Source organism: Scylla paramamosain, chromosome 15 (genome assembly GCF_035594125.1).
Source record: "Scylla paramamosain isolate STU-SP2022 chromosome 15, ASM3559412v1, whole genome shotgun sequence".
NCBI lineage: Eukaryota > Metazoa > Arthropoda > Malacostraca > Decapoda > Portunidae > Scylla > Scylla paramamosain.
In genome coordinates, this window is record NC_087165.1 from 23081012 (window position 1) to 23094483 (window position 13472).

Consider the following 13472-nt stretch of genomic DNA (forward strand, 5'->3'; position numbering starts at 1 on the left):
TTGTTCTTCTTATCTTTTCATTTCGTTTCTCTCTCTAATTGGTGCACAGGTGGTGGTGGTGGTGGTGGTGGTGATGTGCGCTAGATGAGTAATGTATACGTATGTGTTAGGTGTTAGGTGTGTTCCTCTCCATCCACGTGTGTGTGTGTGTGTGTGTGTGTGTGTGTGTGTGTGTGTGTGTGTGTTTCTATCCAATCTGCACTGCCCAAGATAGATGACTGTGCTGCAATGCTACTCCTCTTGTTGTTTCCCTCATTCGCTGCTGGCTTTCCTTCCCTCCCCCCACCCTCTCTCTCTCTCTCTCTCTCTCTCCCTCCCTCTCTCCCAGACACAAGCACAGGCAGCATCAGTAAATTATATGCATAAATCTCGCAGTACAAGCAGCCTCAGCCATTAACTTCCTAGGACTTATCAGGGTAATTGCGAAATTTTAGCATAATGTTTCACCCCCTCCATCTCTCCCTCCATGCCTGCCCCCAACCCCCCACACTCACGCACACACACACACACACACACACACACACACAGCTACTGACTCTTCCCCCCTTCACCTCCTCATTCTCCTCCGATTCTGACTCCGGTTCCTCTCCTTCTACCTCGCTTCTTTCCCGTCCTCTTCCTCCTCCTCCTCCTCCTCCTCCTCCTCCTTCACCGCTCTTATTGCCTCGCATCCCCCCACCACCTCCTCTTCCTCTTCCCGTCCTCCTAACAGCCAATTGTGCAGCCATTAAGGTCATTAGAAAATACAGTAAAGAGAAATAATCACATTAGCACGCCTACTCCTCTCTCTCTCTCTCTCTCTCTCTCTCTCTCTCTCTCTCTCTCTCTCTCTCTCTCTACGGTGTTCATTAGAATATTTACCCAGTTTGAAGTGAACTTTTCAATATTCCCAATATTTGCGTGTTGACTTGTATGTGTATCTATTTATATATATTTTTTTCTATTCCCAAATGGTGAGTGGTGATGTTGTTCTCGATGTGCTCTCTCTCTCTCTCTCTCTCTCTCTCTCTCTCTCTCTCTCTCTCTCTCTCTCTCTCTCTCTCTCTCTCTCTGATTTCATTGTCAAAGCATAGTCTAAGATCGCCTTTGTCTTAAGAGCGCTATCAGTAGGCAACTTAGGTCCGGTTCTCATAGTATCTCCGTGCTTCCTCCCTGTGTGTTTGTATTATAACCTTAATGCAGCGATGAGTTTCTGCGATAAGAGTGACGTACGTATAGAATTAAGCAAATCCTGACGTGTTTTAGTGAGGTCTTAGCAGCCATGACGTGTTTGCTTCCTCATGATCCTGACCACGTTCTCTTTCCAGATGAAGGGTGGCCTGGTGATGCAGATGTCGCTACAGGTCAAGTTCTACAAGTCCGGCGACTCGCAGCACTGTGACTGGGGCTCCACCTTCCACTGCATCGAGTATGACTGCGAGACTCACACGGACGCGGGCATTGTCGCGATACTGAAGGAAACTATTCGATAGATGACACCCCGGGAACCCTATTTTGAAACACTTCTGCGCTGCACCTCCACTACATTCAAAAGGCTTTAATTGAAGTTACACGTATTATTAAGGGTGTATTTTTATGGTTCTAGTGACAAATTAACAAGATTTTTACACTGTTAACAGGAGAAACACTGTTGAAAACCTGGCTTATCATCCCTGTGGTCTTTGAAAATAGTCGTGGTGAGACAGTAAAATATTTCTGAATACAGGCCCAAGTCCAACCCAACCCTACCCAAACTAACCTTGCCTAATCTAAGCCCAATCCACTCCACTCCACTTCGGTCTGGTCATACAATGCACTCCAGTCTGGTTCAGTTTTAGTCCAGTATATCCTAGCCCTGTTCATACCAGTCAGTCTAGTCAGTCAATTGAATCAGTCAGTCAGTCAGTCAGTCAGTCATTTAGTCAGTCAGTCAGTCAGTCATTTAGTCAGTCAGTCAGTCAGTCATGCTCGACTAAATCTAGCCTAGTGTAGTTCGATGTATTGGAGTTAATATCTTTTTTCTTTTCTTTTTCTGGTGGGAGGTAAGGAGTCTTGCTCTTAGTCTATAAAATCTTCGTTAAATCTATCTACTACTACTGCTACTACTACTACCACCACAACTACTACACTTTTTTTTCTTAAGGAATGATTCTAACTTAGTTTATATTCCCTATTTTTCTTTTTCCTTGTATGTGTGTGTGTGTGTGTGTGTGTGTGTGTGTGTGTCGGTGAGTGTGTGCGTTCTTCCTCTAACTTTTACTAGTACGCATTTCTTTTGACGTGTGGGGAGGGGAAAGGGAGGAGGAAGAGGTTTGCCTTTCTCATCTTCCTCGTTTTTTGTTCCGTTTTCTGTGAGTAGTATTTGATCTTATCTGTGGCGGCGGCGAGGCAGTGGTGGAAACTGTAAGACGGAAAGAAAACGCGGTGCGGAAAACGAAAAAAAAGCAAGAAAAAATTAAGTGACGGAGAGAGAGAGAGAGAGAGCACACATACACATCAAAGGCAAAAAGAAAAGAACTATGAATCCCAACACAATGATAACAAACACTTGAAAAATAACTCTGCTATCAACTCACAGACCATTCATCTCCAGCCTTTTGCCTGCTATTCGGTTCACGTTTCCTTAATCACTAACCATCCTGAAACATCTTTACTTGTTCTGCAGCCACCTCTAAACTGTATAGAAACTGCAAAATCTACTCTATTTAATCCTGTCTCTTGCAGATGCTTATAAAGATTTCATGCAACACTTATTCATTCATCTCTATCAGCTGCCCCGTATATTCAAAGCCACCCTAGCATACCCATATTCCGGTCCCATACTCGATATCATACACGAACTGAATCACTAATAATTAATTCAGATACCGAGAGAAAAACACGTGAAGCACCAAATGAAGCGCAGTGAAACCAATACCGGAATTGAAATAAGTTTATGATTGTGTATTTATGTATGTGTGTATGTATGTACGTGGGAGGAGGAAGGGAAAGCACTGGGAGAAACTGCGCTAGAGAGAGAGAGAGAGAGTGTGTGTGTGTGTGCGTATGTGTGTGTGCGTGTGCAAGGTAAGGCAAGACAGCTGTACATAGTTACCAAGTCTCGTTTGAGGGTTGACAGCTTACCCTTCAAATTTATGATACAAACATCTTTATCTCTCTCTTTCTCTCTGTTTTGGTTTTTGCTTTTGGACGAGAATGGTTGCAGTGGAAGCGTCAGATGAGTAGAGAGAGAGAGAGAGAGAGAGAGAGAGAGAGAGAGAGAGAGAGAGTACTCCCTAAATTAAAATTCGAAGTAGCTGGAGACGTTTCCCTGAACAAATACTAAATAAAGCCACGCATCCCAAGGAGCCGCGGCGAACCATTGATTATTGGGGGCCACGTGCCGCGCCTGACTCGCCGCCCCGGGACTCAGGAGGTCGAGAAGGAAAGAACTGTAAGGTCGCTTCAGATAAGTGACTCCCTATAGGTACGTTTACTTTTACACTCATAGAAAAAGAGCAAGTAAGTTATCATTTTCGCTTTTTTTTTTTTTTCCACTCCATGAGAAATTAAAAGTAAGGCTAACAGCGGTTTCAGTGCATAGTAGATTAAGAGGTTCGTGTTCCCCCTCCTGTTACTGCCACTTTGTCATTTCGTGTGTGCCGGAGTCCTGCCACTGGCCAGCAGGCAGAACTGTTGTCCCGGACGGCCAGCCTCCCGCAGCGGCGAGGCGCAGGTGCGACACGCTGCACGTGACATCCTTCCTATCTGTCTTGATTATCAGTGCGAAATTTGTTTTTCACTCTCTGCATCGTAACAGAAAACGTTTTGTGTAAATATACCATGCATGCGGGAAACTTGCGTTCGTTCTCTAAGGCTTAACGCTGATAGTCTGGGGAAGTATGCGTATGCGTGTCGACAAAAAATCTTCCTCTCCTTACTTTTTTGTCAAACTGCTTGAGTCTGCCTCGTGCTGCCCAGTGGTGCAGCCACACTGTTCAGGCCATGAGGACCCCCAGGGAGTGACTTGCTCCTCTTGTATTTACAGTTCTGCAACCGATCATTATTTTCACTTTGTGAACCGCTTCACTGCTAAATGTGTCCTCACTACCGCCGCCCAGTCCTCCTCAAACACTCGTATGCGATTAAAAGCGACATCGTGTCAGCGATAACTTAACACCGGCTTAGTTAGTATTCAGTTCGAACTAATTAGCTTTCGAGTGCAAATTCAAGGCCAGTTCGAATTCGACAAGATTCTCGCAGCGCTGCCTGACGCTGATGCAACAACACGATCTCAACTTCGGACTTTTCTAGCTCCCTCCTAATCCAGCGAAATCTTGCCATGACAGCCTCCCGCTGCGATGAGAAAAATATGTATGCACACAGCCTTCTCTGGGACGAAGATTTACTTCATCTATTGTATCTCGAGAAACTTTCGTTGTACTTGAAGGTTATTTCAACACGCGTCAGATGTTTAAATTTCGAAGAACATACAATGGAGACGAAAATTCTTATGTGATAATAAACCACACTTTTCAGATTTTTAAATAGATACACGTTTATTTCTGCTGTGAATAACACTGCACAACGTCCAGTGTGCTATCGTGCGACTGAGTTTACTACAGTAATAGCTAAGGCGAGACAAAAATTCACCTTCCTTTCACAGTGTGCGTGGAGTGCAATGTGTCATCGCCGTGGCCCGCCACCACGAAACGAAGGGCGAAGGAAGTTTCATTTACGGGATATCTGGCCTTGTACATCTTGCTCTTTGTGTCTGGTTGTATTACTAGTGAGTCACTTCTTCACCGAGGGAGTCCTGCACCCAAGGAGAAGGTTTCATGGTGTGCAAGTGAGGAGGAAGTAACACTTCCAATGGTGGAGACGCTTCACTACGCACACGCTGTTAGGTGTGGTGGGCCAGTGATCCCCAGTCATCTGTTGCTGCTTCTAATGATAAGGATTAACTGTGCGAGGCATCTCTGTTTTCTTCTTTTCTTTCCGGTGCACTTTCTCTTATCCTGTCACTTTCCTTTACATTCACGACAAACCACGCACACAAAGTAGCGTCTGCGCTGATTTGTTTACTTTTGCAGTCGCTTTTCGTGGAAAGGTCGAAGCTTGGTTTCCTGCTAATGCCGCGCAGGGGCTGCTCCGCCTGCAACTCACTCCGCCTCATTGACTCCTCTACCTTAACTTTTCCCCTCTTTCTGCAGGCAATAGAACAGCACCTCTTGACAGACAGCTTCTATACCAACTCGATACAAACACATGTAGCCTGACCACAAGTTGTAGCTCAGTTCTTCACTGTCAACTCGAAGCTACAATAAGGTTGAGTTTTTGTTTCCAGTCTTAATGGTGAAAGTTTGGCATAATACATCCAAAGCGATGAATGCGATGTTTTCTTTGTTATGAACGACTGAAAACCAGAGGGCGGCGGTGCAGCGCCTCGGTGAGTCTCGGTGTGGCGGGAGTGCTGGCTCGGTGCTGGTGGGCGGGGCGATGCTGACGTCACGGGGCCACACGGGAAACTTTTCGCTCATTCACATAAGTTTAAAGTTCAGTTTACTGTGAAAAAATAGAGAAATGAAAGAAAAACTACTGCAGATGAGACTATAGGGATTCTAATATTGCAAGAGCTTTCTGGAGTGTTATTTTTGTAATATAGTGTAGTTACTCAAGCACAGTGAATTCTAGTGAGGAGAATCTAACACTAAACTTGAAACATGATACATTTCTGCAGCGGACACAGCGAGGTGCCGCGGCGCGTGGCAGTGGCCCGAGGTGCTTCACTTTTTATTCACGCCGAGTGACGCATGGAGCTCCCAGAAACTTTCCCATTGATGGATGACACATTGATCCATCAATATTGTATTCATGCTATTGTTACTTAATCGATTTCACATTAATAATACATGTCCCACAAATTCTATAATATGTTATTGTATTTTGTACTATTTGCTTTGATGTTCTTGTACTGATGCTCTGCGATGAAATACAGCTAAATCAATACCGACCTGGTGATTGAAAGCATATATTAACACAGGCCTTCTACTTCAACGTGACACTATCATGAAGAGGAAACCACATCAATCACACTCTGATCACTCGAGCTCCACGCTTCAAGCCAAGTAATTATGTTATTAAGAGATAAACTAACAGACTGAATTCTAAACATGTGCTCAGCGTTCTAGCGGAGCGCTGCCGCGGGTCTGCTGAGCGAACCGTCTGGCCCGTGACGTCATGCGCGGGGAAGGACTCGCTTTCGTTCACGAGTGCGCCGAGCTGACACTCCCTCGGGCGGCGTGCAGCGAGTGACGTGTCGTGCGGCTGCATTACGAGCCAACATGCGACCCGTGTAGAGCTACGGGGGAATCGATACGTCCTGGTGCACTGCTTGGTGAAGTGTAGAGAGAGAGAGAGAGAGAGAGAGAGAGGGAGTTACCTTTACGTCACTTCCAAGGTCGTGCTAGAACTAAGCAATAAGTCCCCGGCAGCTCCCTGAGGGCCAGGCTGCCGCGCCCTCGTGGTGGCGGGAGCCTCGCCTCGGTCTACTGGGGACGTGTGTACATACAGTTCCCCCAAGTAGTCAACGCTTCAATTTTCATTCGCTTCGCCCTCTCCCTGCCCCTGGACGCCTCAGGCCTCTGCGTCTCGCCCGTAGCCGCCAAGTAGTAGTAGTCTCGCCGTCCCTCTCTTAGGCCTGACTCGTCGCTGACGCCGCTGACACGCAACTCTATATTTCGTCAGGATTTTAGGTGCCGGTGATAAAATCCAGTTCACGGATCTATGCAGAGTTCATTCCTCAAGTGTCATTCGCGCTTGCTCGTCAGTCTGAATCGCCTTCAAGTCCGGTACAGTTGTATATAAAGTGATGACCACACATATACTTATTATGGGAATTTTTGAATCATATAAATGTTATTTTTTCCTGCTAAAATAAACTTATATAGTTATTATCCTGCTCTTTAATTTATCCTTGATGTGAGGTGTTGGGGGAGGAAGATATGGTGGTGGTGGCGGTAGTTGTGGTAATAATGATACTGGTATCGGTGGCGAAGGAGTGATGTGGAGAATGAGATATAGTAGTCGTGGTAATGATGGTAGCAGTGGTGAAGGAAAGCGTAGTGGTGATGACTGTGGTGAAGGTGGAGCTGGAGGTGGTAATCAAACCTAGATAATCGTTTCAAAGCTTCATTCCGTGTTCCGGGACTTCACGGCTGTTCGAAGCTCTTACACAAGGTTACATAAAGCCATAGTGACAAATAAAATCACGTTACACAACCCACACCACAGTTCACGTTGGCGGCCATGCAAATAAACTTTAGATAAGCAATTTGCATCACCCAGAGTTTGTCCACATGATAGTTAAAACGCATTCCCTGACTTCATGATGGCTAAACTTTGGACTCGTTCTCGGTGACTCGTAAAATATTGTCTGAAGGTCACGTCACGTCACTGCTAAAATTCCCACTCCTCCCAAACAAAGTTCACGTCCGCGCCTCCTGTCAAAGTTCTTATCGCGAGGTCCACGTCAAAAATTCCCCGTGAAGTTGACTCAGCAGCTCGCGAGTCACTCAGGCGGCGCGGAGGAGTACAAAGACGCTCCCAGCCGCTCAAGTCTCGAATCCCACGGCTAGAAAAACGAAGCATCATAACTCCCCTGCGCGTGGCCACACCATTATGAGGACACGCCCCGTCATCTGAATAACAGTCAATATCTGATAGAGAGAGACAAACCCACACGTCAGAAAAAGATATAAGGGATAAAAATAGCTCACCAAAATACCACTTCTTCCCCTTCTCTCTCTCTCTCTTTTTTTTTTTTTTTGTGTCCAGGAATCAATGTGTCTGTTTTGAAGGGAAGGGTTCGGATGTCGCAAAATAAGGAGCCACATTCCCCCTGTTACAAGTATATGTGTCTGTCTCCTTCACCCACACGGAGAGGAAGGAGGTTCAGAAGATACCCTGGACTCCTTTCTTCTCCTCCATTTATTCTACTCCTTTCAGCAAACAGAATAACAAACTGAATGACGTTAGATCGGAATCACCCTCCTTTTTCTACAAGTTTGTTACATCTGCCTCAACCAGTCACAGAAACGGAGGGGAAATTATACGTTTAGAAAATATCCTTTTACTCTTTTTTTTTTCTTTCTTTTAACAAACTGAATGACGCAAGAAAACACTCTCCTTTTGATAGGCTTACGTGTCTCTACCAGCGGCACGAAGAGAAAAAAAGGTTTTACGTTTAGGAAGTAACCGCTCTACTTTCCCTTTTTTTCATTATTTTATTCCTTCAGTCACTTGAAAAAAAAAAATTGAATGACGCAAGAAAACATCCGCCTTTTTTATAAGTATATATATCTCTATTAGCGACATGGAGAGAAAAAAAAAAACTTACATTTAGAAAACACCCACACTACTTCCCATTACACCAGTTTTTTTCTTTTTTTCTTCCACTCACGTAAAAAGAAACAAACTCAATAACACAACACCCCCTTTTCGATAAGCATATGTATCTCTATCAGACACACAACGACAACGGAGATTTAACAACTGGAAAACACCCACACTACTTGCCCCTCTCCCATTTTCTATTCTTTTGAGCCCCGTAAGGAGAAACAAATTGAATGACGCAAGAAAACACCCTCTTCTCAATTGCCATGCGTTGCTATCAGCCACACGAAAAAGAAAGATTTAATGAACAACTGGAAAATAGCTACATTACTCCCGCTTCTATTTTTCCTGTTACTTTCAACCACGTCAGAAGAAACAAACTGAATGACCCATAAACACTACACTCCCTCATGTGTATATTTCTCACACTTTCTTTGCTTACAAGCTTACTCAAGAGTTATCCATGAGTGACGCCTCCTTCCCACGGTCCTCCTCCCTCTGCACCTCGCTGCCTCTGTTCTGCGAAGGACTGGGGTGGGCGGCAGGGGGCGTGGAGGAAGGGCGGTGGTACACAGGGAAAGAGTACGGCCCTGTGGAGCCCCAGTAGGTGATCACACGTACCCTGTACCATCCACGTACCGTCCTCTGACCTGCTAGGAGAGTGAAGGACTCGTTGTTGTTGTTGTTGTTGTTGTTGTTGGTGGTGGTGGTGGTGGTGGTCTGTACAATAAATCATCTAGCTTGCATAATTAAGAAAAGATCTAAACAAACAGTTCTAATCAATCTTGTACTACTAAATATATTCAGTAATTCATATGTAATAATCACACACACACACACACACACACACACACACACACACACACACACACACACACACACACACACACACACACACACACACAAAGACAAGCATGCAGATAAAAAATAAATAAATAAATAAATAAAAATACAACAGGCGAGAAAGGGGAGTGGTAAGGATGATGGTGGTGATGGTGGTGGTGGTGGTGGTGATGGAGGGGGAGGCCGGGCTGTAACTGGTCAGGGGTGGTGAGTGGTGTGGATTGTAGTGGATAGTAATGGCGATGATGGTGGATAGTAATAGTGGTAGTGGTGGTGATAGTGGTGGTAGTGGTGGTGGTGGTGTGAGGCCTCGCCATCACAGTAAAAGCAGTCCAATGATGTCCAGAGAGATACAGTTTCATAACAGGTCTTTTGGGTTATTCGCCTGTAATTTCGCCGCGTCAAGACACCTGCACCGGGGCTTGGCAGACGCTGAGGGCGGCAGCGGTGCTCGGCCATCAGGCGGCGACACGCACAGCCTCGAAGGGACGCAGCGCACATGTGGTGGTGTGCTGGTATCAGGTTATTACACTTTTTTTTTTCAGAAGCACTTGAGTTACGGCAGTTCAAAGAATACTGCACTTCAGGACGAGTTAGTGACGCAGGTCATGCCACGGGCTTGTTTGTTTGTTTGTTTGTTTGCGTCTTCTGTTTACTCACATGATGCCTGGACGACAGATGAGGGCAAACAAAGGGACATGCAGTTCGTGCGGCACTCAAATAAAATCCTAAATGCAAGGTTCCAACGCTTCTTTATAACGTGTAGAGTAGGCTGGTCGAGGGGTACAAAAAATGAATGTTAAAAAGTCTGCTAAACTGCGGCTCCCAAAAAATTGAGAGAGGAGAGATCAATATTTACTGAGATAACGCAGTCATTCCTCTCTTGAAAAGCTGAAGTCACACAAAGGAGAAGTGAAAGACAAAGACACCACACCATATTTCATCAGAAAGGATTAAAGGGTGATGATATTGAACTTTGGGTGAGAGAGAGGGAGAAAATAAGACTGAAAATAAAAAAAATGCAACAGAGCCGCAGGAAGGGAGCATGAAGGCACGCAGTGAGGAAGTTCAGAAGAGCATCGACCATCATGTAATTAGCGGAAGGAGGAGCTGCAAAAGAGTTAAGCCAGCAACGGAATCTGAAAAATCTGAGACAATTTGAGGAACAAAACTACTGAAACATAAATCTTTTGCAGTAATGGTGTTTAATAACATGTCTGAGTCAAGGAAAACTAGTCGAGGGTAAGAATTCAAAACGCATACCGATGTAGCAGCTCATTTCAGGACGTGAAAGGAGAACCATGGAAATTACAACCAAGACTGTCAAGTAAGACTGTCCAGCATTGGGGAAGTTGTTGCCTGGCTGCCTGAAGAACAATTACTACCTGAAGAAAAGGAAAATGAAAGAAAAGGAATGGTAAGCAGAACAACTGGATCCTTGAGGCACGAAGACTGCAGACCACCGAATCCCATTCAAAATCTCGTATTATATTGGTTGCATGAGGAACAAACGCTAATTGTGGTTGTAAAATGTACTAAGACAATGAACACAACAAGTGGATTTCCGGGGCAACACAGACCACAAGATCCCATTTAGTAATACACAATAAAAAATTTTCTTCCTAATGTATTTCCTTCTTGAATGGTCATCTGTTAAATGCCAATGAAAAAAAAAATGTGGTGAGATCATAAACCTGCACGTGAGAGTGTGTGGCGAGAGTAACATCTTGACTGCCGTGTCTTCCCCTCGGGCTTGATGAAATGTTGTGGGTTGAGTATGCAGCAATCTCGAGGCAGCACTGACGCCAAAAAAGTGAAGATACAGTTTAAACACTCCTGTATCTACGTATTGTTGTATCTTCTGTTCAGTAGAATTACGCACGGTCACTCAGGCAACACTGGTCAAATTGTCATAGGCAGTCAGAAGGCTAGATGATCATAAACAAAATAGGAAGGAAAATAGATAGATAGATACGTATTTCTCATGGCATTCTTAACGTCAATCATAGGCAGGAGTGGTAATACAGGCAAAAATAATTAAATGACAGGTAACACACGTCTGGCGGCCGTTAATTAAGCACCAATCATAATGCATAATCCAATTAGTTACAAAAACAACAATAAAACCTACATAATTACACTTATTTATTGGTTTCATAGTCCTTACTTAATACCATCAGTTCAATAATGGTGGTGATGGTGGTGATGGTGGTGGTAGGGGGGATAGCGATGACAGTAATATGAATGGCGATTGTATTAGCAAAGGCAGAGTGGCAGACAAGCGTGAGAGGAGGAGGGACTGGGAATACATAACAATAATAGCCTTGAGCCAGGAGACATTGAAGTGGAGGACACGGGATGAAAAACAAAGGGAAGGGAGAAAGGAAACGAAAGTGTGCGACAGAGAGTGAGGAAGGAAGGAAAGAAGGAAAGGAAAGGAAGGAAGGGAGAGGGGAAATGCCGAAAACTGACCAAAGTGAAGAAAAATTATGCATCTGAAGGGGAGACTGTACTAAAAGAAAAGGAATAAGAAATAAGGAAAAATGGGAAGGAAAATAAAAAGTAAAAACAAAAGAAGGGACGGAGAGAGAGAGAGAGAGAGAGAGAGAGAGAGAGAGAGAGAGAGAGAGAGAGAGAGAGAGAGAGAGAGAGAGAGAGAGAGAGAGAGAGAGGCGGAACCAATAAAGGAAATGCGTAGTAAAGAAAAAGAGAAGGAAGCAAGGAGTCGATAAAAGAAAGACCAAAAACAAAAAGTACAGGAAGGAAGGAAGGAAGGAAGGAGAGAGGGGCAAGAGAGCGAGAAAAACGGAAGCACTGAAGGAAATGCCAAAGGAAGAAGGGAGGGAGGGAATGAGGGAGGGCAGCAATGAAGGAAGGAGTCGAGGGAAGGGAAGCAGCGGGAGGCAAGTCATGAACACTAGAGGGAGTGGATGGAAGTGTTGTGTGAGAGTTGAGAGAGAGAGAGAGAGAGAGAGAGAGAGAGAGAGAGAGAGAGAGAGAGAGAGAGAGAGAGAGAGAGAGAGAGAGAGAGAGAGAGAGAGAGAGAGAGAGAGAGATTCCCCACTTCCCTATAAGCTGAATATTTTCAAAACACTAGATTCTCACAAAGACTATTTTCAGACACAACACAGATGACTAGACACATTCCCACGGCTGTTTACCTCATAAATCACTCGAACACTCACTAAACTATGACCAAACTCATAAAAAACACCCTTGAAAACCACAATAACTTGAAAACACCATTGAAAACCACAAAAAAAGAGAACTCCCTTGAAAACCACAATAACTTGAAAACACCATTGAAAACCACAATAGCTTCCCCATTAACTACATAAAACCCGTGAAAAGAAACCGAGATTAGACACCAAGACGTTAAAGAATGTGATCTGTGGACACCTTCAAGAGAGAAGCATCAAGACACCTCAAAGACTGAACTGGCCAACCCGATAGGAACCCTTTTCAACTCGACTCTCTAGGGAACAGCAACTCTGCAGGGCCTTTTTTGTGTAATTTTTCTGTAGCCGTGAGCTCGCGCCTCCTTTATATGTTAAAAAAGAAAAGGTGGAGACTGAGGGAATGAAGGATGGAAGATAGAAATGGATGAACGAAGGAAGAGAGAGAAAGAGATGTGGTGGTGGAGGTAAAGATAAACACAAAAAGGAAGGAGAGAGATAAAGAGACGCAGTAAAGAAAAGATAGCTACAGGAAGGAGCGAAAGAGAGAAAGAGGAATGGAGGGATGCACAAAAGAATAGAGGTGGAAGAGAAAGGGACGGAGAGGGACTGAAAGATGGAGGAGAGGAGGGAGAGACAAAAAAAGGGAGAGACGGATAGAGGAATGTAAGGAGACACAAAAACATAGACAACTGGGGAAGTGAAGGGAGAAATAGAGCGGGAGAGACAAACGAAGGAGTGAAGGGAGATACAGATAAACAAACGGAGTAAAGGCAGAGATAGAAAGCGAGAGAAGGGTGGAGGAATGGAGGAAGACATGGAAAGGGATAGATGGGTGGACGAGTGAAGGAGGGTTAGAGGAGGGAGGAAGGGAGGGAAGGAGAGAAAGTAACACAGGGCTGCAGCGGGGAGAGTCACAATCATGCCTCACACCACGCTCTCCTGGCTAAAACAACCCCGGAAACACGAGCCAGGCAGACAGACCGAAACACCGACAGACAGCGCCACAGGCAGTGACAGGCGCGCATGTAAACCCTCAGCTGGAAACACAGATAGATAGACAAGGAATAGAAGACAGACTTACGAGTATACAAAAGTGCA

At 44.8% G+C, this 13472-nt stretch overlaps 2 protein-coding genes across 3 annotated transcripts in view; one reads left to right on the forward strand and one right to left on the reverse strand.

Annotated features, from left to right (window-relative positions):
• The window catches only part of LOC135107704 (CB1 cannabinoid receptor-interacting protein 1-like), a 127822-nt gene extending 120908 nt beyond the window's left edge, over positions 1-6914 (forward strand). The window contains exon 4 of the mRNA XM_064017885.1: positions 1308-6914. Within this exon, the coding sequence (XP_063873955.1) occupies positions 1308-1472 (165 nt within the window). The 3' untranslated portion in view covers positions 1473-6914. The remainder of the gene's footprint in view (positions 1-1307) is intronic.
• The window catches only part of LOC135107702 (alpha-L-iduronidase-like), a 43817-nt gene continuing 36605 nt past the window's right edge, over positions 6261-13472 (reverse strand). Inside the window, exons 16-17 of one of the 2 annotated variants that reach the window (XM_064017881.1) lie at positions 8803-9005; positions 6261-7591 (exon numbers count right to left, since the gene is read on the reverse strand). In XM_064017881.1, coding sequence (XP_063873951.1) covers positions 8803-9005 — 203 coding nt within the window. In that variant the 3' untranslated portion in view covers positions 6261-7591. The other variant, XM_064017882.1, reaches the window with a different exon arrangement.